The 24,318-nt window shown below is 41.5% G+C and overlaps 2 protein-coding genes across 3 annotated transcripts; both read right to left on the reverse strand.

Moving 5' to 3' along the window:
* Positions 1-565: 565 nt before the first annotated feature.
* idua (alpha-L-iduronidase) lies at positions 566-7,822 on the reverse strand. Its single transcript, XM_040028469.1, has 14 exons — positions 7,293-7,822; positions 6,283-6,423; positions 6,028-6,110; positions 4,727-4,834; positions 4,303-4,398; positions 3,767-3,969; positions 3,400-3,579; positions 2,795-3,011; positions 2,484-2,693; positions 2,259-2,380; positions 1,441-1,566; positions 1,103-1,179; positions 874-974; positions 566-781 (listed from the first exon to the last, which is right to left on the reverse strand). Exons 1-14 carry the CDS (start codon positions 7,430-7,432, stop codon positions 681-683), a joined length of 1,905 nt encoding a protein of 634 aa, XP_039884403.1. The 5' UTR covers positions 7,433-7,822; the 3' UTR covers positions 566-680.
* A 107-nt stretch (positions 7,823-7,929) lies between these two features.
* LOC120731461 (poly [ADP-ribose] polymerase tankyrase-1-like) lies at positions 7,930-22,270 on the reverse strand. 2 transcript variants are annotated; one of them, XM_040028466.1, is made up of 28 exons: positions 21,770-22,269; positions 20,992-21,216; positions 18,611-18,706; positions 18,448-18,484; positions 18,131-18,206; positions 16,711-16,731; positions 15,093-15,187; positions 14,946-15,012; positions 14,505-14,691; positions 14,252-14,373; positions 14,013-14,104; positions 13,596-13,674; positions 13,334-13,505; positions 13,137-13,216; positions 12,804-12,949; positions 12,469-12,634; positions 12,130-12,349; positions 11,719-11,828; positions 11,324-11,512; positions 10,946-11,192; positions 10,706-10,788; positions 10,461-10,581; positions 10,266-10,363; positions 10,051-10,125; positions 9,738-9,843; positions 9,445-9,631; positions 9,195-9,351; positions 7,930-9,109 (listed from the first exon to the last, which is right to left on the reverse strand). In XM_040028466.1, the coding sequence occupies exons 1-28, from the start codon at positions 22,218-22,220 to the stop codon at positions 9,023-9,025; spliced, it is 3,792 nt and encodes a 1,263-aa protein (XP_039884400.1). In that variant the 5' UTR covers positions 22,221-22,269; the 3' UTR covers positions 7,930-9,022. The 2 variants fall into 2 exon arrangements, with proteins under 2 accessions (XP_039884400.1, XP_039884401.1); XM_040028467.1 differs by lacking the exon at positions 16,711-16,731 and having other exon boundaries at positions 9,000-9,109; positions 21,770-22,270.
* Positions 22,271-24,318: the final 2,048 nt, after the last annotated feature.

Consider the following 24,318-nt stretch of genomic DNA (forward strand, 5'->3'; position numbering starts at 1 on the left):
TGTGTTTAAAGAAAAGTCCTAAAACTTGTGCTTATCTCATCTGAGCCTTAATCAAATCAGCAAAGATGTACAGGAAAGAGTTTCAAACACCAACCCGGCAGAAATAGAACAACATTGTGGTCCCACGACTTCCCCCTGCACTTCAGATGTAGCAACACCCTCAGACAGAAACTGGTTCATCTCAATGCACTCCCAAACACAAGCTGAATAACACAATGTATGTTGTGCGGCGCGGTGAGTAGTGCTCGGACTCTAAATAGGAGAAACCAAACAGCCACCGTAGAAGAGCCACCTCAACATGACAACATCTGCACCTGAACGATAAAGGTCACTCTTTCAAGGATGCAAATGTCCACACCTTGGACCGAGAATACAGATGTTTTCAAAGAGCAGTAAAGGAGACGATCTGTGTCCACCATCTTTGACCAGACACCGGATATTAGAAACCAACAATGCAGTCTAGAGATCCCAAGCGTCTCAAACCTCACTTACACCTTGCCTCAGGTGACCTCAACATGATGGGGTGGGGCGAGGATTCAGTGATTTCACACCTTGACTCACATGATTACAGCTGACCACATACAATGCTTTATTAAATACAAAATCCACCAATCCAAAAATTTACATTATATAAAACAATAACAAAACATAACATAACAGCCAGCAGACCAGATCTCGGACTAATGCTCCTCTGAATATCTCTCTGGCAGCGAGTACTCGCCGGGCCTTCCCCAGTAGTCCACAGCTCGAACTCTGTACAGACCACTGACCTCCTGGTCCACTACAGAACACAACAGAGAGCATGATATTATTTCTCTGTACAGTCAGACTCTAAAGGTCTCAGATTTAGATGAATTTAGTGTGAATTCTTACCTGGTGAATAAACATAAGAAGTAAAAATAGTGTTCTGGGTGCTGATTTTGCCGAATGCCTTGCCGCCTGTGGATAATTCCACTTCATATGTTTTGATGCATCTGCGAAGCATAACATAATAAAAGTGGTATTAGCCTTACTAACGTTGTCCAACCTTTAAAGGATAAAGATGCATATAATACATTTTAAAGCAGAGTGAAATGAAATGTTTTGGATGAGAAACACCTACTTTGAATTGACACAGTGGTCAGACCAGATAATAAGGACTTGACCTTTAGTGATCCTAATGAAGCGTAACCCGTTGACCTGAAGAAGGTCAAATATAACGCAGTGTGAAAATATAAATCTGTGATTAATTTTATAGACAACAGAGCATTTAAAAACATACATTTATTACAAATTACAGACTTCTTTCTAGCTTAAAATTAAAAATTTAATTAATTAAAATATTTTAAAGCAGCTTCAGCCTTCTTACTATTTTCTAATATTGTCTTTCAGACTCATTTATGACACGAGTGTAATATGAGATATTTTACCTATACACCACTGTGTTGTGTTGGTACTAACCTGGTCTGGCACAGCTTTCGGCCGGGCACAGACGTGGATGAGGAGGACGGAGGGCACCGGCAATTTGGCTTTCAGAATCAGACTGTCTCCTGCAGGAACGTCCAAGGGTCCGTCAGTGTGGGGGCCCTGAGACAATGACACATCAGGTCAAAGCGTGTCTCGGTGCACTTGAGAGAGCAGGAAAGGGTCAAAGTAATCTGTCAAATCAGTTCAAGTCTTAAAGACTCACAAAAAAATAATCCCACAGGCATCAACTAGATAACAAAAATGATGAGAGTTCATACTGGGAGGAAATCCATGCTCTCACAGTGTGGTGTGCAGAAAACTTCATCAAAAAAAAAAAAATAAAGGCAGAGAAGCCTGTTTAACTCGGTGGAGCTGGGGTGCAGATTTAGGAATGAGGGAATCATTGCACGGCGTAAAGTGTGCCACAGCCTTCGAGGCTCTTTCATGCCTGTCACGTGTGCTCACTGACAACCTGCTCTCTTCTGTAAAGAGAAAAGGGCACCAGTAGCTGTTCTGCTGATCTCTCGGGAACGCCAATCAAGCCGCACGGTGCTGGGCTGTGACCATAGATGCCGCTAAAGAATATCAGGACCACATGCAATCCTGATGAAGTCTGATTTTGGCAGTATGCTCAGAAATGGACATTAACAACTCGCTCAAGGTAATTTTTTTAACTGACATGTGGTGATGATCAGGTGTATCAAACAGGATAGATAACTTTTAGCTTTCGTGTTTTGCTGTACACTACTCGAAAAACATACAATTATAATTGCAGAAAACTAGAATATATACTGTCCAGCTGTCCTGTTTACCTCCACACTCCTGAGGCGTCTGAACTGCTCTGCTGTGGGGTAGTCAGGGCTCCCCATGTTCTGCCACAGCTCGTAAGGGTTGGTTACATTATTGTCCAAGTAATATGTGACATACATTAGACCTGGATAACAAACAGATAGCAAAGAGGAGTAAAATTAACCAAACAGACTTACAGAAATCATCACAGATAAACAGAAACACTCCAAATCCCTTGACAGTGTTACCGTTTTGTGCAGGCAGTCCTTTCAGTGAGACAGCGACATCGTCGGTGATGGTAGAGGTGCTGTTGTCCTCACTGTTGTACACCAACACTGCTGCCTGCCAGCTGTCTGAGCCACCGGGCATTACGGGTTTGTGGCTACTGGCGAGAACTCCCAGTGTGCCGTTGTGGCCTCCTGATGAGTTCACAACCTGAGCCAGAAGCTGGGTCTCTCCTAAAATTTGAATCACAGGGACACAAATGAATTAAATCATGTTTAAACGATTCATCCCCTTTTCCCACGAGGGAACATGTGTTCTAGGGTAAAGATGTCACCTAGCAAAGCCAGCAGGGCCATGACTGTGAGGACGGGCTTCCTGATGAGTTGAACATGAGGCGGCTGAGTGTTGTTGACCTGGAAGCGGGCGGTCAATGTGCGCTGGGTGAAGGGGTGTGGGTGGTAGCTGAGGAAGGCATTGTCGTTGCTCAGCAGGGTGTAGTTGATGGTGCTGTTTGGGTTTGCCAACAACATATCCTGGTGCTGGTTTATAACCTTTTGAAGGTGGACAGCAGAGGATTTGATCAGGGTGATTTAACTGGCAGAGAGAAGCTCCTCGTAACACACCGACAACAAATTAGTTCTTTTATCCCATACCCACATTCATGGTCTGATGAGTACATTTTATGAAGTTGTCGGGGTCATTTCTATGGGAAGAAGATCATACACAAAATATGGGGGCATTTGCTAATCTCTCCATTACCGATTAAAGTTTGATGTCCGGCAATTTAGAGCTGCCGTGCTCACATCAGCTATTTGGTGCGGTCCTTTTCAGGTCTAAAGGAAAGATACTGTTCTAGACTGGACACTTCTAACAAACATAAATTCCCACGTGAAATATTTTTTTCCACCCATGCTGTTCATTTAAATGTCTTTGCCTCACCTTTACCACCATTGCAGCATAGGTCACATCAGCCCTCCACTCCTGAGGCCTGGACCACCCTACCAGAGGATCAGCCTCGTCATTGTAAACAGGCAAGCTGCGAAACTTAGGGAAACGCTCTTGGATCTCTCCTACAGTCTTGATCTCCTGCTGGAGGATGGGGAAGGAATAGCCTCCTCCCTGTAAGATCGAAAACAGGAAGTCAGCCTGGAATTAAGCAAGTTTGTGTAGTAATAACTATAGTTTTTCCTAAAACAGCGGAGTCTATGAACATAATGATAATTATATTTCTCTGGCAACTATAAGCACAAATCTAGAGCATAATCAAGACTGCTTTCATTTTCTATTTGCTAAGAAAAGAAAAGACCTTTTTGTGCAGGGCTATATAGTCCAGTCTGACCCCAGTCTCTCCAGTGAAGTAGTTGGTGCCGTTGTAGCAGTGCTGCAGCATGGCCCAGCAGTACGGGGAGTGTGGATGGGGGTGACAAGAGTCTCCTGGACCTCCAAACCTCAGGAGTGTACTGGCAGCGCGCAGACCCTCAGAACAGGCGTCATAGTAGTTTAGAAACCCTTGAGAAGAAAATGATAATCCACAGCACAGCACTGTCATACGGTCTGGCGAGAACATTTGAATTTCCACAAATTTATAAAAGAAGCTCCACAAGAATTGGTTTAGTGCTTTTAGGCAAAAGCAGCTCTTGGAACATAACTGCATAACTTCATATAATGTGTGTGCCCGTTTACATTCACATTAAATAACACTATTATAAACACAAGCTCCAGATCTATAAGAGAAAATAAGTAGGGGGGGACCCCAGACTTACCTTTCATCAATGGTAACAGTTTACAAACACAAACACACACACACACACACAAGCCATGCACAATGTCTCACAGGTTTACCTTGAATTGAGACAGTAACATTATCAAAGTCATGGTTGTTGGGCTCATTCCATGTTTCAAAGTTCCATCGAGAAACACTTCCCAGGCCATATTTGTCTGAAATTTACAACAAGCAACGACAGTCATCACAAAACGCGTGAGCAGGGTGACACAGTGCAGATTAAGCCATTTAGTTTCAGCTAAATCACATGTTTACATGCCCGCCACAGTACATTTTCTGACTGATTTCTGAATACTTCAATTGGGACCATTTTAGTCAAAAAAATGACTGTTATTCATTATTTTAATGCATAGTAATTTGTTATGGCTCTCCTATTGGACTTCACTGTTCTTCAGTGTTGTCCTTTTTAATATTCTTATTGATTATGCAAAAAAAGTACGAAACAAAAAACTAAACTAACGATGACCGCTTCAACTCACTCACCAATGTACCTCTTGGCTATGAGATAAACCAGATTTCTCCACTCGACCACTTGTGATTTATCCTCAAAATCAGTGAAGTAATTAGAGACACTTCCCATCAGTTCAAATCCTGCAACAGAGAACAGGAAAATCCAATTACGTTTTCTGATACACAAATTTCTGATGTTTAGCTAACAAATTAACTAAATGGTAAATGGACGTACATAGCACTTTTCTACCCTCCTGGAGCACCTAAAGCACTTTATACAACATGCCACATTCACCCATTCATACAAGCACTTTCTTCGGTGCTTCCTAACCTCCTAGAACCTGGCGTCCACAAATGTGGACGTCACATTTTGGGTTGTCTAGACCAAAATACACAATTTTGCAATACAAGGGCCTGATAACCACGTACGAGGACACCATACTGCCACTCTTCTATCAAAATTTAAAACAAATGTCCTCATATATGGATCTAATTTTTCTCAGAAACAAAAATCAGGTAAAAAAAAAAAAAAAAAAAATCAGGTAATTCTTTGTTTTTACATGAATCAGGTCCCAATCAGCCCAAATAGCAAACAGAAGTTAAAAATGCATGTTTGGGTCTTAGGAGGTTAAGCTAACATTCACATAAATTCATACTCCAATGAATGCATCGGAGAGCACCTTGGGGTTAGTATCTTGCCCAAGGATATTTAGCCTGCAGACAAGGGCAGCCAGGGATCAAACCACTAACCTTCCAATCAGTAGATGACCTGCTCTATCTCCTGAGCTACAGCCACCCCAAGCAGGCTAGGCTAGGCAAGGCTTTAGATTTTGTTGCAAGAGAATGTTTTTCTGTCATCTGACCTACTTCAAAATTGGCTGAGGTATTACTCGAGTAATAATAATAATAATGGACTGCATATAGCGCTTTTCGAGATCCTCAAAGCGCTTTACACTATTCATTCACTCTCACATTCACACACTGGTGGAGGCAGCTACAGTTGTTGCCACAGCTGCCCTGGGGCAGACTGACAGAAGAGAGTCATATTGCACCATCTGGCCATCACCAGTAGGCGGTAGGTGAAGTGTCTTGCCCAAGGACACAACGACCAAGACAGACAGAGCTGGGGATCGAACCGGCAACCTTCTGGTTACAAGATGAGCTTCCCAACCCCCTGAACCACGGTCGCCCGCGCAGGGTCAACTTTTGTGGTAGTCGTGACCACAGAAATTATGTTTTACTCGTCCATGACCTCATAACGAACAATAAAAAGGTATGAAAACAGATGACAAATTTACATCAGGAACAAACGTAACAGGACTGTAGTACAGTACCTGGTTGAAGGCCATTCATCCATAATAGCTCTATCAGCCGGTCCAGTCTAGTGAAGTTATATTGAGGTTTTCCTCCAATATCTCTAAAATTAAAAAAAAGTTAGATGAGACCACTCTTAGTACTACTGTAAGTTATAACCTACAAAAACAACATTCAAAAAGCTTGTCTTCGATCGCGAGCGTATTATAGCAAACATGACCCACCACATGTCATGCTACTTGCTACCTACTTGCTTGTTCATTTACTTCACTTACTGTGCAGTCACCAGCTCCAGCATCCAGTGTATCCTGACCTGCTGGATCCCTCCATGAGGAACAGAGCCCACATAGGCCAAATTCAGCTGCTGGTCAATGCTCAGGTCATACTCGTGGGCCTGCGTGTGAGGGAGCGGGGGGCTGGACACAAAACACAGACAAACATTTAGCTTTGTGCTATATCTACACACACTCACTGGGCATTTTATTAGGTACACCAGATTGAACCCCTTTTTTCCCTGAACTCACTTATTTCTTCATGACACAGATTCAACAATGTACTGGAAACCATCTTCAGAGACTTTGGTCTGTAGTGACATGACTGGCATAACATAGCTGCTGCAGATTTGTCAGTGGGCTGGTGAATATGGAGGCTATTTGAGTACAGTGAATTTTCAAGACACCAGTTTGGGATGATTTGAGCTTTGTGGCACTGTGTGTGATGCTGGTGCTGACAGATGTGATCAAAAAAGGATGAACATCGCCAGCAACAATACTCAGGTAGGCTGTGTCGTTCAAATGATTCTTAACTTTTAGTAAGGGACCCAAAGCATGCCAAGAAAATATCTCCCACACCATGACACCACCAGCAGCCTGAAGTGCAGATACCAGGCAGGGCCCTCATGTTGTTCATGCCAAACCCTGAATGAGTGGCAGATACTGAGACTCATCAGAGCATGCATCATTAATGTGTTCTTAGCTGTCAGAAATTTGGTCTGCTGCTGTAGCCCATCCACTTCCGGGTTTGATGTCTTGTGTGCTCAGAGATGCTCTTCTGCACACCTTGGCAGTGAGTTACTCCATAGTCTACCTTTCTCCCTTTACGCTCAGAGAAAGTCCTACGTGTTCCTAGTAAGTGCATCGTTTTTTTAAATACTTCCTCTGAAGTATTCTGCTACAGTGAATATAAAAATAAACCCACAGTCAGTGTCCCGTTTCAGTGAATCTCTGCTTTCTGGCTGACACTTACTGCTCGGCGCTCACACGGGAAAAGTTAAAACTGGACCTACCAGAAACCAGTGCTTCTCCAGAAGTGTTTAAGATCTCCTGTCGGCCTTTGCACGTCAGCTGTGATAACATAGGAAGCGCTTGAAGTTTCGGAAATGCAAAGGAGCAAAGCTAGAAATGTAAACGTTTTCCACACCATCATATTTGCGACCCGCTAGCTTAAACGGCTACAATAAAAAAAACAAAAACAAAAACAAACACGGTGTGTTATAGAGAGAGTGGGGAAGTGTGACTTAAACGTCGTCTGTGAGTAAATAGGAGAAAAAGCTCTGCCATAGCTCAACTAGACACACTTAAGACACCAACAAGTGTTTCTAACAAACTAGCAAAGTGCGACTGCAGTCATGTGAACACAACAACGTAGATTACATGCGACAGTGTTGTAGTCTTTTAGGGAAGTGAGCGGTGCATCAGTTGCATGGACACAAAACCACTGCACATTCAATTAATTAAACACATCATTCTGCAGAGTATCAATGATGTAGCTTCTTATTATATTATCGATTAGATGCCAGTTATTTGACTGCAATTTCAATCATACTGGTTTAGTTGCGCATCAAGCTACATTAAATCCCTAAACTTCGACTTTACATATCATAAAAGAAATGGATAATAAATCAGACGCTCAAAACACAAGGAGCTGTTAATGGGACATTTATTAAAAAAACAAAACAAAACAAAAACGGTATAGGAGAATCAGAAGGCATTAAAGGAAAAATACAGATGTCATTTACAGTTTAACTCAAAAATTGTTAAACAGCAACAGTTATACACAAACATTTACACAACCTGTACAAATATTTTTCCTCCGCAAACTTGCAAGTTAAATTTCAAAATAACTTAAATAGTTTTCTACGTAAAAGTGCAAATCCATATGGGTGTGATGTCTGTGAGTAAAACCATGGCGACAGAAAGGGTGCTTTGAGCTCACTGGCTGTAGGATGTCCACTTGTAAGCAACACAAACACATTTAGCTGCGTAGTTATGATGCCTTGCACTGACCAGCAAATCAGTACTGTAATATCCCAAACAGTCCCAAACTCTGTGACGCCCTTTCTCAACGAATCGTGCCCAACCCTAAATAAAGCCACCGTTAAACATTGCAGTTCAGTCTTTGTAGTGTTCTCGGGTTCAAAGTTTGGAACGTCAGCATTACAGTATAGCAATGACAACCTGTTACATGTATGGTAGTGTTATAGGTTAGCATTAAAGTCACAGTTAACCACAGACCATTCTATACAGTCTTGAACCCCAAACACGACAGGGTTGTAGTAGTCCACAGGTTTCAGGTTTCGACAGCAAGTGTGAGTAGAGGTGAGGCGAAGGCGGCTGCTGCTGATTCTCCACAGTCACAAGGTATGAGGCGACAGAGAGTGGCAAACTGTTAATGCTGAAACTTCAAAGTCTCTACAGGCATCCTTCTCACTGGTGAGGAGGGGAGACATATTGAAAACAAAAAACTAACCCACACACGCTATTGGGCTTTACATGCTTCTGTAAAATCATGCAGCCGAGTCCAAAACAGAAAAAAGGAAAAAAACTAAAAGAAAATCACCATGAGGAGTATTACAGCATATCTGCTCATGAAGCACTGGTCACCATGGGCTCTACTGGACAGAAAACTGGAAATGTGTTTGGTAAATAAAAACGGTGTTTAGGCATTTGCAATACAAATGGGGGAAAAAAGAAGCAAGCATCGAGTCTTTGTGTGAGTTTGTGTAACATGAAGTAACTACGACTTCTGCTCGGCTCCTGCTGCAGACTGCGCTGCGCTCTCAGGCTTAAGGATCTGGTAGGTGATGAGGTACTCTGGGTAGGCCTAAAGAAAACAAAGCAGGATGTCAGCCAATATTACACAGCACGTGTTGCTTTTTGCTAACGCTATGGCCCGAGTTCTTAATTACCTGCTCTCCTCTGTAGATGACGTACTCGGCGTAAGCTAGGCCGTTAACGCTGGGCCGCCCGATTACTGAATGATGTCCTGGGGGAGCGTGAGCCATCTTCATGGCACTGAACTGTAGGAACGACTTCCCCAAAGTCACTCGGCAGAAAAGCATTTGCCTGAGAAGTCACAACATATGAACTGAGTACAGGAACAAAACTTTGCTACAACATCTTTGTGCTGCAGTTTAATGGGTGACAGCCAAAAGTTACCTGTGGCACAGGTAGCAGGATCGGTCTTTGTGTGTTGGGCAGCCAGTGCCTCCACCGATGCCGTAGACGTATTGATTGCTTTTTGAGGAGTTCTCTGCAAAATAGATACCTGCTCCAAACATCCCTCCTATGTAGGCGTGACGCTCATCAAAGCCTTTGTGAATGATGGCATTGATAAACGGGGAGCCTGTAAGAAATTGTGGCAGGATGAAGTTACACGGTAGTCAGGTTTTCTGTTATGTCTGCTGCAGACACACAGAGCACATAGATGGTGTGACAGTGGGTGTGGTTACCGTGAAACAACATCCGCTCATTGTGATGGTTGTGGTTCTCATCTGCGATCTCCTTCTGCCTGTGGGTGTAACGTTCCCTCAGCTTCTTGTTTACCACCTTTTGAATCTGTGTGATACAGTAGGGTACATTTCAAACAGGATGCAGGGAGTTGTGTTTGTTTTACACCATAAACTAATGACTCCTCCCAAACTGCTGCAATATTGAGGTTTGTAACCCCAAAAATATACTAAATAAAGATTTTAAAAATAGCCAACACTTGGTCAGTATTTTGCTGATAATCAAAACAGTCAAGTAAAGAGTCAGCATTCAGACCTTAATGATGTTGTATCTGCTGAAGACACCACCAGCATTGCCTCCATCTCTGTGCTCTCTGATGGTGCTCTGCATCTGTGTGACACACATGAACAACAAGATTTGTTATAAGGCACTCTGTCCAGCTATCGCTACATAATAATTTACCAGGTATTTAGAACAGCTGCATTAAAAAAGAGACACTATTTTTGGGTAAATGCAGCTTCTCAGCTCACCTCCTCCTCCACTGACTGGTACTCCTTGTCTTCTGGGGCGAGGTCTATAAGAATGGTTCCCTGGCTGGCACAGTGGAATGTCAGGTATGGGTTGCCACCTGAGAAGTGATCAAGATTCAAAGTGTAAAGATGCACACTCTCTATTAAAGTAGTACCAAAAAAAATCCCCCCAAAAGCCACTGGGTTACACCTCACCTTGTTGGCCGCCCAGCAGCCTCTCAACTCCCTTGATGAGCTTGTGTCGGTGGCCATATGCATTAATCCCGATCTCCTTCAGCTCCTCATGGCCCATGTCAGCCAGCACATCCAGTGTGATCTGAGAAAAAAAAGAACCCCACAACAAATTGAGACCTTTAATAATTTAATTTTGGTCAAACGTATAACCAGCGGGTTACAGGTCCAGCGTAAAAGGTGTGCTTGCTAGAAAAAGCCATTATGACCTGCTCTCTCTCAAAGATGTCCCTGAGGTGCTCCAGGCCCAGACTCTTCAGGAATTGACTTATGTTCATGTCCAGCATTGCCACTATGAAAAAAAATAAAACAAAACAAAAAACCCAGAAGATTTAATAAAACAAATAATACTAACAAAAGCTCCCCATTCTCTTTTATGTCCAATTTGTCTGCTTAACAAGATTTTATAAACTGAGCAGTGTTTGATATAAGGACCGCAACAAACTTACTTTCCCCTTCCTTGCGGTCAGTGCCAGTGGCTCCATCTGCCACCCCGGAGGACCCTGTAGCAGCGGCAGCAGCCAGCTCAGTGAGGGGCCCGGCAAGGTTGTCTATGCTGCTGGCAGCTGAGAGACAAGAAGGCGTGGAGGCAGGGGAGATGACAGAGGCGCTGACCACTGTGGCCTGAGGCTTAAAGCAGCTGGGCAGGGCATCCGGTGGCATGGCATCCATCAGCAGGGCTCGGATGTCATCAGCCTGCACAAGTTAAAAAAAATTCAGCAAAGGAAACAGTCTGAGCCTTTCAACGAGCAAACATATTGAAGTACAGAGTTTCATTTTATGGTGCGTTTAGTATCACAGTTATTCTTTCAGACAGAAGCCATTACCGTAGCCAGATCCAGAGCAGTCTGCCCCTCCTGGTTCTTCATGGTGGGGTCGGCTCCATGAGCCAGCAGCAACGCACAGAGCTGTGTGCGACCCTTCTGAGCTGCTTCATGGAGGGGTGTGAACGCCCATTTGTCTGTGGCATTCACACACGTGTTGTATTTGATCAGAAGGGCTGCAATATCCACATGCTGCGAGGAAGAGAGAGGGAACAGATCACAAGTTAAACCCTGAACTTCAAGTTAAATAAAATAACACAGTTACTGACACAGAGTTTTCAAGAGCTGATGGCAAGGTCATCGGCTCAAGTATCTTTTCATCTAAAATGTTTACACTTTCATGTATCTACAGCTACAAAACCCACAAAAATGTTTCTGTTTATGTAGCTGAGACTGACCCCGTAAGAGGCAGCATTATGAAGAGGGATAAGGCCTCCTTTGTCCTGTGCGTTGACGTCGGCCCCATGTTCTAATAGATACTCCGCCACTTCAAGGTTGTTGTAGCCAGCTGAGAGAAGAAGAAGAAAAAAAAAAAAAAGAGTCAGTGCAACTTCCTTCATATGAACACACTTTGAAAAGTCTTTTTTAATACATATTTAATTAGATGAGATTAGTCTCATTGAGCTCCACTCTTTTTACAGCTCGACATGAATAAAATGCAAAGGAAATACTGTGTAAATACAAAACACATAAGACCAACAGCCAGAAAAACAGGACACATTATGTTCTAAGTTTTTATGTCAAACAGTGTGTGAGTTAGTATTTTTACTCAGTACAAAAGTATACAAACGCATCAGAAGAGCTTGTACCTGCGAGGTGAAGCGGTGTGGAGTTGCGCCCCTGTGTGTCTCTGCAGTTGATATTCTCCGGGGAGCAGAGCTTCTGGACCCGGGCCAGGCAGCCCTTCTTGGCAGCATCCAGCAGGGCGGCATCGCCCCTCAGCAGGTCCTGGATGTCCGTGTCCCCATCTTTCACCATGTCCAGCGGCATGTTGCCATCACGGTTCTTCTTGCTTGGGTCGGCTCCATGCTGAACAGAAAAGTTTAGTTGATCGATTTTATAAAAATATTTGTTGCACATGACACTGAGTGACTTTCCAGGCCAAAGTGATTCGTTTTCCTGTCAGGATCATGAAGGTGGGCGCTTACTTTGAGTAGCAGTTTGCAGATTTCATATTTTCCTTTGGCCGCAGCCTCGTGAAGAGGGGTGAACTTCCAAAGGTCGGCCACGTTCACTGAAGCTCCATGTCTGACCAGCAACTCGGCCACTTCATAGTGACCATAGGAGCACGCATTGTGGAGGGGAACAAGACCACTGAAGGAGGAAAACCGGCAGAAAAAAAGATCACATTTAAGAGGGAAGAAAATGTGTTTAAAGTACTGATAATTACGGCTTAAAAGGCTTTAAACATGATAACTTTTGATTTCTTTTATGACATTTTTAGTGAACTAACAGACTGTAAGATGGTAGTTTAAGAACTCACCCCTTGTCTTTGGCGTGAACGTCAGCTCCATGGTGTAGCAGGTATTCAACAACAGCCACTCGATTGTAACCGGCTGCAAAGTGCAGAGGAGTGGAGTGGCGCCCCTCCAAGTCCCGACAGTTTACATTCTGGGGGGTGCAAAGTTGCTGCCAAACGTACATTTTCTAATTAGCCAAGTTTACAAGACATTACATTTTATATCACTGCTACTAGTGAGCATGTGGAACTGATGTGCTACAAATTTTTACAAGTGTACAATAAAGATTTTATCACAGTAATAAGTCTCTGTGAAACTCATCATGAATGATCAGGCAGAAGAATCAGTGAACTTACTTGCACTGTATCCAGATCTCCTGCTTTGGCCGCCTCCAGAAACCTGTAGTCCACGTCAGAGTTACGTGTGGGAACATTTTCTGGAAAAGAGAAAGAAAAAGAAAAAAGCTGTCAAAGGAGGACTCACATACACCATGTGATGATCAAGAAAAATAGTGTTTTTTCATTTTCTTGAAAGTTAGAAGTGCGGTAATCACCGTTGAGGATCTGTTGCACAGCCTCGTTGCCCATCTGAGCAGCGGTGAAACCCTGCAGAGACACAATGGAGGGGTCGGCCCCGTAACTCAGCAGCAGCTTGCAGGTCTGGATGTGACCAGCCAGCGCCGCTCTATGAAGAGCTGTCTGACCCAGAGTGTCCACAGCATTGACCTGGAGTCAGAACGAAAGAGGTTTCTAAGTTTCATACCAACAACTCTCCCAAAGACCACATTTTTTCAAAAAGGAAATGCAAAAGCAAACCTTTGCTCCATGTTTCTGCAGCACCTCAAGGATATCATTGTGAGCTCTCTCGGCAGCGACGTGCAACGGGGTCATGAAGCTAAAAGACGTCACAGATGAGAACATGTCACCATTATCACTCTTTAGTGCTGAATCAGCAGCTTTTCGTTTTTTTAAAATGTTTTACGTCACGGTCTCACGTCTTTGTGGCACTTTAATGTGTTTTTACTTGCAACACATTTTTTTGCAATTATGTTGTCACATCTTAGACCACAGAGATTAAGTTGCTTAATTTGGAATAAAATGCTTATTATTATTATTATTATTATTATTATTATAATAATAATATCAGCTACATTCATTACCTTTAAGATGAACTCCTAGTTTATTTGCTTCTTACTTTTAAAAATACAATCTAAAAACTTTTTGTTAACTTACTCTTTGTTCTTCTCATTGATGTTGGCACCTTTACGCAGCAACAACTCTGTCACCTGCTTTCTCTTAGGGTGGGGTGAAGCCACAGCACAGTGCTGAAATACACATTAACATTATATTAGTGCCGAGCTTCATCTTCATTATGCAGAATTATGCAAAGAACTGCTGGTAGCACAATGAGAGAGAGAGAGACAGGCATGTTAAGAGAAACTACTGGCAAGCTCCATAGACTTGATTCTGACCAGAGCTGTTTCGTTGGTCTGAGGATGTTTGAAGCTGATAATTTCCAGAGCCAGCGTCTTCTTCACTTTGGCCACGTCCGCCTCCCTGGCTGCCTGCAGCAATGAGTGACCTTTGAACTCATCTAAAAAGAGATGTGGAAATGACAAATTAGGTATGGTCTAATGATTTGGGTTTCTAAGTACATGAAAGCTAATCTTTGTGGAAAAAAATGCCTGCTGATGAAGCCTTTTAGGTGGCTTAGCGAGAACTCACAGGTAAGCCTTTCTTTCAGCTCTGGAGTCGGAGCCATGTCCACAGCACTCTTGCTGTGGCAGTTTAGGAGGGTGGGGTCAGCCCCGTGGCTTAGCAGCAAGGAACAAACCTCCACTCGGTTCTTGGATGCTGCCTCGTGGAGGGGAGTGAACTGCCACAGGTCCATGGCATTCACACAGGCTCCATGCTGCAGAGAGAAACAGCACAAAATGTGTACAGGAGAAGGAAGAAACATTTGTTTCATCACATCAATATCTGACATTATAACAAAATGTAATTAGTGTCTGATTACAATTCCTAGCACTACGTTATTTCCTAGTTATAACTCATGACATGATTTTACAAAGCGAAACGAGTTACACTTATTCATTGCTCAATAACATTTCAACCAACCCAGAGTCCTAAAAGCACAAGCTCATCAAATAAGAAATCGCGTCTTACTTTAAGCAGAAGCTCGGTGACCTCGTAGTGACCGTAGGAGCAGGCGTTGTGAAGAGGAACCAGACCACTGCCGGACAACACACTCTGGTTAGTGTCGTGACTTATACTTAAAAGGACAAAAGAGAGAAGAGGAAAAAAAAGCCTCACCCTTTGTCCTTGGCGTGAACATCAGCCCCATGCTGAAGGAGGAGCTGAACGATGCGGACCCGGTTGTACCCAGCAGCCAGGTGCAGCGGTGTAGACTGCAAGAGAAAGAAAGCCTGTTAACATCGTTCGTGGGCCGGGTCGGTGCATACTGCCTTTGATGGCCACATGAGCGAGCGGCTGATTAAGGCCAAAAGCAATTGTGCTAGAGCAGGCTATGCTCGGTGAGTTGCAGATGAATGGCGGACATCGTGATGCAGAGTCAATGAGTTTGTGGGGAAAATTCAACAACAAAATTCAGTTGCTGTTGTTACTATGTCTGACCTGAGCGACGACGAGCAACTTTAACCTCACTAGTCATCTAACTCGATTTCCAATTGATAAGATCACAAAAAAATAAATCTTTTAGGTCTTAGTACTTCGAAAATAGGTTTGATGCAGTAAGCTGAGGAGTAGTAAAGTCCAAAAGGCTGCTTGTGAATTATGGTTAGGATACAATATCTGACTTAATTATTTTATAACTGGAATTGGAAAGTAACAAATAAAAAAAATAAAAAAAACAATAGAAACATACAAAAATGCTTCCAATTTTAATTTCTATTAATTTTTCAATTACCTGTGTATAAAAACAATCATTCAATACTAGCTATTGAGTAAATAAAATTCTATTGAATCCCAACCATAATAGGATGCAGTGAAGCTACAATAAGCAGGCTGAGAAAAAAAAAAAAAAAAATCAAATAGCCTAATTTCAGCCAAGAAAAATGAGAATTAGTATAAGCAAAGCTGCAAATCCCATTTCAATTGCATTTGTTCACTGTTCAAAAATCTGGCTCAGGTCAAGCTCACAATGAAAAGAAAGGACATAGTTTCATTTCAATCCATGCAGTGATGTTAATATAAAAATGCAGAAATGTAAGACTATTAAGTGACAGTGAAAAAAAAACAAACAACAACTCTGAATAATGAGAGTTGAATCATGGAGGCTTCATTCAGTTTGGGATGACACAAGCAATTTAGAAGCAATCAACATGGAGGGAAGAGCATAGCACTAGAATGGCAGGTTAAGTTTAGACCATTCATTACTGCATACCAACTAATCCAACAAGGACATGTGAAGTATACACAAGTTACAATGACACAAATTCAAGATTCGATTGACAAACAAAGTGCAGAGGGGCAGGCCTTCAGGCATGCATGAATTATCACCATCATCAAAAACAAAATTAATGAAGAGATAAATCAGACACTGATTTATGTGCAAGTGATCGAAAGCTGGAGAAGTGTGGGTGAGTGTGCAGAGGAGAGAGGACAGACGCTGAAGTAGGCAGGCAGTGGGCATTTTGTGCTCCTCTCCAAATCCAAAAAGATGAGTCGTCACCATGACACCAACCCAGTTCAGTCGCTCACTCACATTCACGCACACACAACAGAGGAGCATCAGGGTAGGATAAATGAGTGACCCGTACACCCAGGTCCATGATGTGCAATTAACAAGTGACAGCCAGCTTATTGGTCAAATAAAAACGATGGATTAAAAATAAAAGAATAAAAACAAAAACAAACAAAAAAAGATCACAACAGTGCATCAATTAAGTGGCCGTTATCAAGGTCAACTTACCAGCATTTTTTGTGATGTTGACTGATCGACAAATGTTGCCAGAGTCACACGGAAAACAAAATGAAACAAAAATTACAAAATGACAGTGTCTTTTCACAGCAATTTCTCTCTCTCCCTTAAAGTCAGTGAAACATAAAGCGCAGTAAGACAATAACCACTGTTTGATCCGTCAAAGACTGTGTGAGATTAAATGTGACACGGGGCCAGAGAGGGTAAGTAGCTGGAGGATGCAGTGGAGACTGCTCCTCCTCTTCTTAGGTCTGCTTAAATTCCAGACCACATCTCCAAAGTGGCTTACAGACCTAGATCATGCAAACATCAATTCTACTGCAAAGAGGTAACACTTTAATTTCTGATGAAAAAAAATATGGTTAGAAGTGAATGACATGTGCTGAAAAACTGTTAGCAACAATGAGTCTTCATGGAATAATGAAGGTAGTAGTTATGTTTTGTTTTAAGCTGGTTAGAGAAATAAACACATTTATTCAGGATAAGAAAGCTAATCATTCAATAATTTGCAAATAATGCATGAGGGACCAACCCCACCCCCCTCCCAAAGAAAAGAAAAAAGAAACACACACATACAGTAGGAGTAAATGCTCCTGTTCATAAGGATGCAATGGAAACAAGATCCCTCACCTAAATCAGCCATGATAAACAGTGTGTAAAGTCTAAAAGAGGAGTGCCAGCTGTGTTTGTACCATTACACATGTAGTTCCCTCAACCACAAAGAGGAAGACAAAAAACAAAACAAACAAAATTAACAGGAGGAAACCTGCATGGTGATCTAAACACTGCTTACAGTGTAATCACGTCCCACTAACAAAGACTAAGAACTGAAAATTACACAGAAATAAACTGTGCAGAATACATTAAGTCTAGTTCTTTGATCTGACCAGATGTGCTTCCACAGAAAATAGATTTCACAACTGACCCAACATGCTGGAAAAATATAGTTTTGGGGGTTTTTCGTGTAAATTTATGTCTACTTTAGCTTCGAGAGAATGTATACAGAATCAACTAGCCTGATAAACTGGGTTGAAATAGTGCTTTTAGTGGTTTCCTTGAAAAAGGCTGGACAATTAAAAGCCAAGTTGAAGAAAACTGATGCTGTTAAAATGAGGATGATTTCACAGCAGCAAATGGATTTTGTGGATGGTCTCATGAGAGTCACGCATGCATGATTAGAGAATAAGAAATGTCTAAAACAGGTATTTCCAAATTAAGGTGGCCCCAGCATAAATCCTCTATAGAAACACCATTCAAACTAATTCAGACTCCTTTACACACATGCTGACTGAATTAAAAAACAAACAAAAAAAACACAACGTGCATTTTTCCCCTCAAAATCGCAAGTTTTGGAAACACACTAGTAAACATGTATGTATTTGGTGTAATGTGCTACTTGTGGCTCATTTACCTTGCGACCATCGCTGGCGTGACAGTTGACATTTAATGGAGTCAGCAGTGCCATCAGTTTTTCTTCATTTCCACTCCTGTAATTAGATGGTTGAAAAGACTCAGATGTTGTTAAATCAAAATAAATTGATGGAAACTAGCAACTAAGACGAGGTCAATTAAAGTCAGATTAAAAGGATATCACATGCAATCATTTTTCTCCTCCTTCATATGTTTTAACTCTTAAATGTGCTTACAGAATCACAGGACAAACCAGCATCGTTTCTATAACTGCAGTTTACCCAAGAACTTCATGTCATCAACTATTGACACACTCACCTTGCTGCTTCCAAAAGTTCATCCTTCTTGTATTCACCTGGAACAAGAAAAACTCTCAGATTAGAGAAACGTGTGAAACACTTATACATAAATATTGGCATGTGACTTAACTTTACATAGCATTTATTGCTTATGTTTGTTTGGCACATTAACCGTGACTGACCAGTGAGAACCGCCTTAGCTGAAGGGTCAGCCAGATCCAGAGCAGACTTGCCATCGGTGTTGCGGATGTTAGGATCAGCTCCGTGTTGCAGTAACACTGCAAAAGATAAGATGAAATAAACAAAAACTTGCATTTTAACATTCCTTTTTTGTGTTACTCAGAATGCTGTGCATATTAATAAAGAGGAAGGCTGGTTAAACAGCATAGATAATAATAAAAGACACAAAGTTGAAAACAGTGTTCAAGCTGGCACCACCTCTATATTTTAAAGAGCCCCACGGGAGAACGCCACCTCGCACAATGAATGCTCAAGCTCATCAGACGTTTGCACATACACTGAAAGAACTAGAATGACATCAGTCTTGTATTCATCTGGATGAAAATGAGCGCTTAGATTAGAGCCTGGCATGCAAAACACTTCACATAAATGTTTGCAGTGGATATAACTTTCCATGGGCAATTACAGTCTCTGTTTGTTTGGCAAGTTAAGTGCTGAGAACGAACCCGGCTGATTTATCAAGTAGAACCTCAGTTATTTCCACACAGGCACATTTTATTTATACAAATAATCCGTATGAGTCAAAGGCTGAGGCTTAGGATGGCTCATAATGCCAGTTCAAACTAGGGCTGGGCCATATTATACCGTTCACGGTAATACCAGTATAATGTTAGGCAACGATAGGAAAATGAAATATCGCGATAGAATATGAGTAAAACGCGCATGCGCAGTGCCTTTGTTTTCATACGCACATGGCCGATTGTTGAGCGAAACAGATGAACCAGAATTGGTTTGTAAAAATGGTGAAACTTCAGTGATGTGGAACTGGTTTGGCGTTTGTCCGTCAGATACACGACAAAGCACATTTTTTTGCAGAACATGCAAGCGGCCGTCGTTATTGTCGTATTTGTCGGACTAAGATGCTCTTAAATCTGGGAGTAATCTGGGTCCTAAACTCCGTATGCTTCGGGTCAAACGAACACTGCAGCATCACTGAGAGTTAAAAACTGTCTAAATTCTTTCATCTTTAATAAAACGATCAGCATTGCTGCTTTACCAGGTGTAACTATGAAGTTTAACTTCCAGGCATCCATGAAAACAAAATTTATTACATTTAACGGAGTTAGAAGTTAGCAGGAAGCTAGCGGAAGTTAGCTCGCTAGTTTCGCTAGTTACCTAAGCATGATATTGCATGTTCTGACTGAGAGATTTCTGAAAAATTCAAACGTACAGCTCTGCTATCACTTCCAACATAAATGAAGACAGGAAACTAAACAGCAGTGACGTTTGTAGGGTTACTGAAGTTGGGCTACCTGGTATACAATGATGTGCTACGTGATCGCTAGCGACACAGCTATGTTAGCATAACATAAACAGTGAAGCTGGAGGACGAACACTAACACTTTTCCACTTATAAAAGTTAACGTTAAGGTTCCTGATAGTTAGAGACAAATGCAATCGCATGGCAGGATGCTGTAAACGGACCAAACTTCAGTCAGGAGAACAACTGAGATAATCCATCCACAATACGAGGTTAGTCATTAATATACTGCAACAACATGGGAATAGAGCAGCTGTGATAGAATACAGCATTAATGAATCAATGGTACAGAAGTGGAGGAAGCAAGAATGAGTTTAATAAAGTTTGATTTATCTGACTGCTTTGTTTCGCTTAATGTGCCTTATAATCCCGTGGACCTTATGGTCCGAAAAATACATACTGCACACTGCAGTTTAATGTTGCTAAGCACCTCTTTTTAACTTCAGTGGATATTATACATGGTTATGCTCAGGATATGTCAGCCCATTTCTACTGGAAATGCCTTTTGGTTAAACTTTCAGCAAGGAATTTGCATTTGCACTGTTACATTTTTATAAAGCTTTAATGTACATAAAAACCAGCTTCTTGTTTAAGTGAAAATAAATGGAAGGTTGTCTTTTTGCACTAGTAATGTTGTGGAGTTGTATTTTGTCTCGCATCAATTATATCGTCAGTTATATCGTTATCGCAAATTTTCAAATATATATCGTGATAAATATTTTTGGCCATATCGCCCTGCTCTAGTTCAAACTGTTTCTGTACTCTTGAAATGAGTCCACAAGATGTACTTCTACATGGCAGCCATCCCTGCATAGGCAAATGTCTATGTAAATTAACAAATAAAAGGGTTATATAGGCTACAGAAATTTGATAGGGGGAAAAAAAACATTAAGGCATTTGTTTGTGTGTCACCCCAGTGTAAGTAATGTTTTCAGCCTGCTCTGGCTGTTTTTCCTCTGTCTCACACACATATTTATTAAGTTTTTCACTCCCACACATACACACACACAAACACATTTCCATATTTGCCTAACCGTAGATATAAACGGCTAGCATCCTTACCAATGCACACATCGATCTTGCCCTTGATGGCTGCCTCGTGGAGCGGGGTGTAGTTCCAGTTGTCTCTGGCATTTGGATCTGCGCCTTGACACAAGAGGAGGCTGACGACTTCTGCGTGTCCAAAAGAGCAGGCATTATGCAGGGGGATGAGACCTCCATCATCCCTAGCGTGAACATTGGCCCCAGTCTGCAGAAGGTGCTCCACAACATCTTTTCTACCAAAGCCTGAAAGAAGCACGTGCGTTAAGTTTTTCCATCTATATTACATTAAGCGTTTTGCATAAGTATCCTGCTAACATTAATAGCTTTTAGCCATTCACAGGAAATATCCCAACAAAAACAACACTTTATAACTATATTAAAATATAAATACTCTTTATACGCTTAAGCATCCGTATAGATACACAAACTTCTTACCTATAATAATTGCAGAGGTGTTGTATTTAATTTAGGGCTTGGGAACTTAGCAAACAACATACACGTAGTAGCATACTGTTAGTTTTTGTTGCAGTTCATGCTAACGTACGGTTATCCTAACTAAAAGAGACGACGGTTTGCGTTTCCTAGCTAAATGTTATTAGCGGCACAGCTTATAAAACAGTTATAAAACGACAGCTTAAAATTATAGTTACATTTTAAGGAATATATAAGAAAGATAAATGTAAATAAAAGGTTAGCGCTAGCACTAAACAAGTCAAGCAAAACACATTATCTAGCTAGCCGCCCGCAGTATGTTAGCTAATAACAAGATGCTGTTGCTACTTCATTAGCTCGTTACCCGCAGCGAAATGAAGGGGGGTTGATTTTCGACCAGCCATGTCCTTCGCGTTTACATTCACCGAATCCACAAGTCTCTTTACTCTGGATACGTCTCCATTACGACAGGCCTCGAACAACTCCCTGAACGCCCCACCGATGCCGCTGCTGCCGTCGGTGGGACTGGCAGCTCCAGAGCCAGGGCTCGAAACGCTGCTGCTACCTCCGCCAGAGGTTGTCGTGGTGGAGCTCGCACTGCTCGCTAAGGCCGGGGCTGGTAGGTCTGGGGAGGCCAAAGCCATTTCAATCCCTCCGCTGCACTCCCTCTCATTCTCCGAAGGTCCGACGGCCGAGGTCAGCAAAGCCATCGGCGGAGAGCCCGGAGGAGCGCCAGAAAGAGAGCTGTTTCTCGGCGGAGACTGTAAAGTATTTTGCTGTTGTTGCTGCTGCGATGAGCGTCGAGACACCGCCATTACAGCAGCTCTCAGGCGATAATAAAAGCAGTTCCTCCTTCTTTCCGGTGAAAGTGGTCGTGTTTCCTGTCAGCTGTTTTCTTAGTGGAGCCTGGCAGTGGACCCCCTCCCCCTCTCCGACTTAAACTTACTATAATGCATTGCAAAACACATTAAAAAATATCGTCTTTAGGTATTACATTGCTTTATTGCCTTATTTAAAATTGATTATTTAATTAAAAAGAACGTACTAAAAGACTGAAAAGAGGTTTGTGAGATTTGGGGGGAGAATTTTTTAAATAGTTTTTTTAATGTGAAATATATATTTTATATTTCACAGTGCAATAAACAATTAATAATAAAAAATAGTAAACGAACTTTAAAAAAAAAGAATTAATTGCTTTGGGGGGCTCATGTCTGGGGCGGCAGAGGGATCAGAGCCGTCACCACTGGGGCCTCCAAGAGCAAAAGACGTTTTACTTTTTTAATTTATGATAACAACAACAACAATAATAATAATAATTTTTGCCAGTGTTAGAGCAATTCATATATTATAAAAGGTTTATTTAAAAAAGCCCACAATATTATGTGAACACACCATTGTTGGTGCAGTGACTCATACTGCCTCTCTGCTCAGAGCTCAACTGATAATGTGTGCAACCAGGTGTGCAGTATGAAATGGCCATGTAAAGAGCAGGTTGAATCAAGATTGATTTAAAGACCATATAACCACATGACAAGAAACCAGATAATTAAAAAAAATTCTCAAGTAATTTTCAATTGTTCCACTGGCAGACTTCTTTTCCGTACAATAAACCGCAAAAAAACTGAAGGGTTTTCATAATGTTCAAGTATAATATGACATCAGATATGGCAGCTTTTGTTCTTGATGTTTGTTTTTTTGATCTTTGGTTCATCTATGTTGACCCGGAGGTCCCGGTCAACACAGGTGCACTGCACTGTGAGCTTTTCCAAAAAAAGATCAATAAGAAAAACTACCACAGACCTTCCACGGCACAAGAAAGACTGAGCGGACTGGCAGTAATTAGTATTAACAACAAAGTTGGCCATCAGATTTCTTGCAGTGATGTAATGATTTTCCTTCTAGAAAAGCTGGAAAACAAAAATGCTGAGAGGATGGAGTGTTGAGGAAAACCAAAAAAGTCAAAAGTCTGGATTCCAATCATTCATTTTCAAATGTAGTAGTTCTTATTTTTACCAAAGTGTTTAGACATGTTTACATAGTTTTCAGAACAAATTTATACATCTTGTTCCCTTGTTTCACCTACGTCTATGAATTTACAATACTGAAGTATTTCTCTGATATATTTTTTAATTATATTTAGTAGTTAGAACTTAAAACATATTAACTAGGGACTGTTTAATTGAAGGGATTTTAATTGTATTTCTATTTTTTATGGCACTTTGTTGTTGCACACTGCTCTTACACTTTAAAACTAGAAATAATAAAGCAGTTGATGTGTTTCAGCCTGTAACTTTTAGTGTCTGATGGTACTTCATCAGGCCCCACTTTCAGTCTTTCCATTTCTCCTTTCCAAACACATGAACAACAGTCCAATATTTTCACCGTTAAACACTAAAATATTCTTGACTTTTTTAATAAACAAATTAAACGACAGCCAGCATCCCAGTTATTTCAAACTTTAAAAAAAATCTCCATCCCCAGTGTGGAAAAGTTTCACCTTTGCTAACTGCATGCTAAAGGAAGTAAAGATATTTTCAGACTTAAAATCTGAATTATTTTCCAAACTCATCTCAACCAATTTTTTAATTTTAATTGTACCTTATGTTCATGTAGGACTCAAGAAAGCGTACTTTGAACTAGGATCCAATCACGTGATTTGTTATCCACAGTTCTCATCATGAATGACGTCTCCTGTGACACTGAGTGCTTCAACACTTTCATCACTCCTGACAACAAGTGATTTTTCTGTGTAAAACCAGGCAGTTATGCAATTGGTCAGAAATGATCTGTCCCATAGACAGGGATGCAGGTGCCCAGCTACGAGCTGGTTTATTAATACTAAGCTAAAGAAGAAAGGAACTCACTGTAGTTCTCACAGCTCAGGACAAGCAGACACCTGATGTTGAGTGACTG

This window comes from Simochromis diagramma, unplaced genomic scaffold (genome assembly GCF_900408965.1).
Source record: "Simochromis diagramma unplaced genomic scaffold, fSimDia1.1 OVJJ01000781.1, whole genome shotgun sequence".
In the NCBI taxonomy this organism is placed as follows: Eukaryota; Metazoa; Chordata; class Actinopteri; order Cichliformes; family Cichlidae; genus Simochromis; species Simochromis diagramma.

Coding starts and splice junctions, on each gene's coding strand:
- idua (XM_040028469.1), bottom strand. CDS start 7,432: ATGATGGTGTGGAAAACGTTTACATTTCTAGCTTTGCTCCTTTGCATT. Junction 3,970..4,302: donor TGTTACTGTCTCAATTCAAG/GTAAACCTGTGA, acceptor TTTCTTCTCAAG/GGTTTCTAAACTACTATGAC. Junction 975..1,102: donor GACCACTGTGTCAATTCAAA/GTAGGTGTTTCT, acceptor TATGCTTCGCAG/ATGCATCAAAACATATGAAG.
- LOC120731461 (XM_040028466.1), bottom strand. CDS start 22,220: ATGGCGGTGTCTCGACGCTCATCGCAGCAGCAACAACAGCAAAATACT. Junction 12,635..12,803: donor GTTCACGCCAAAGACAAGGG/GTGAGTTCTTAA, acceptor TTCCTCCTTCAG/TGGTCTTGTTCCCCTCCACA. Junction 10,582..10,705: donor ACATCTTTGAGAGAGAGCAG/GTCATAATGGCT, acceptor TTTTTTTCTCAG/ATCACACTGGATGTGCTGGC.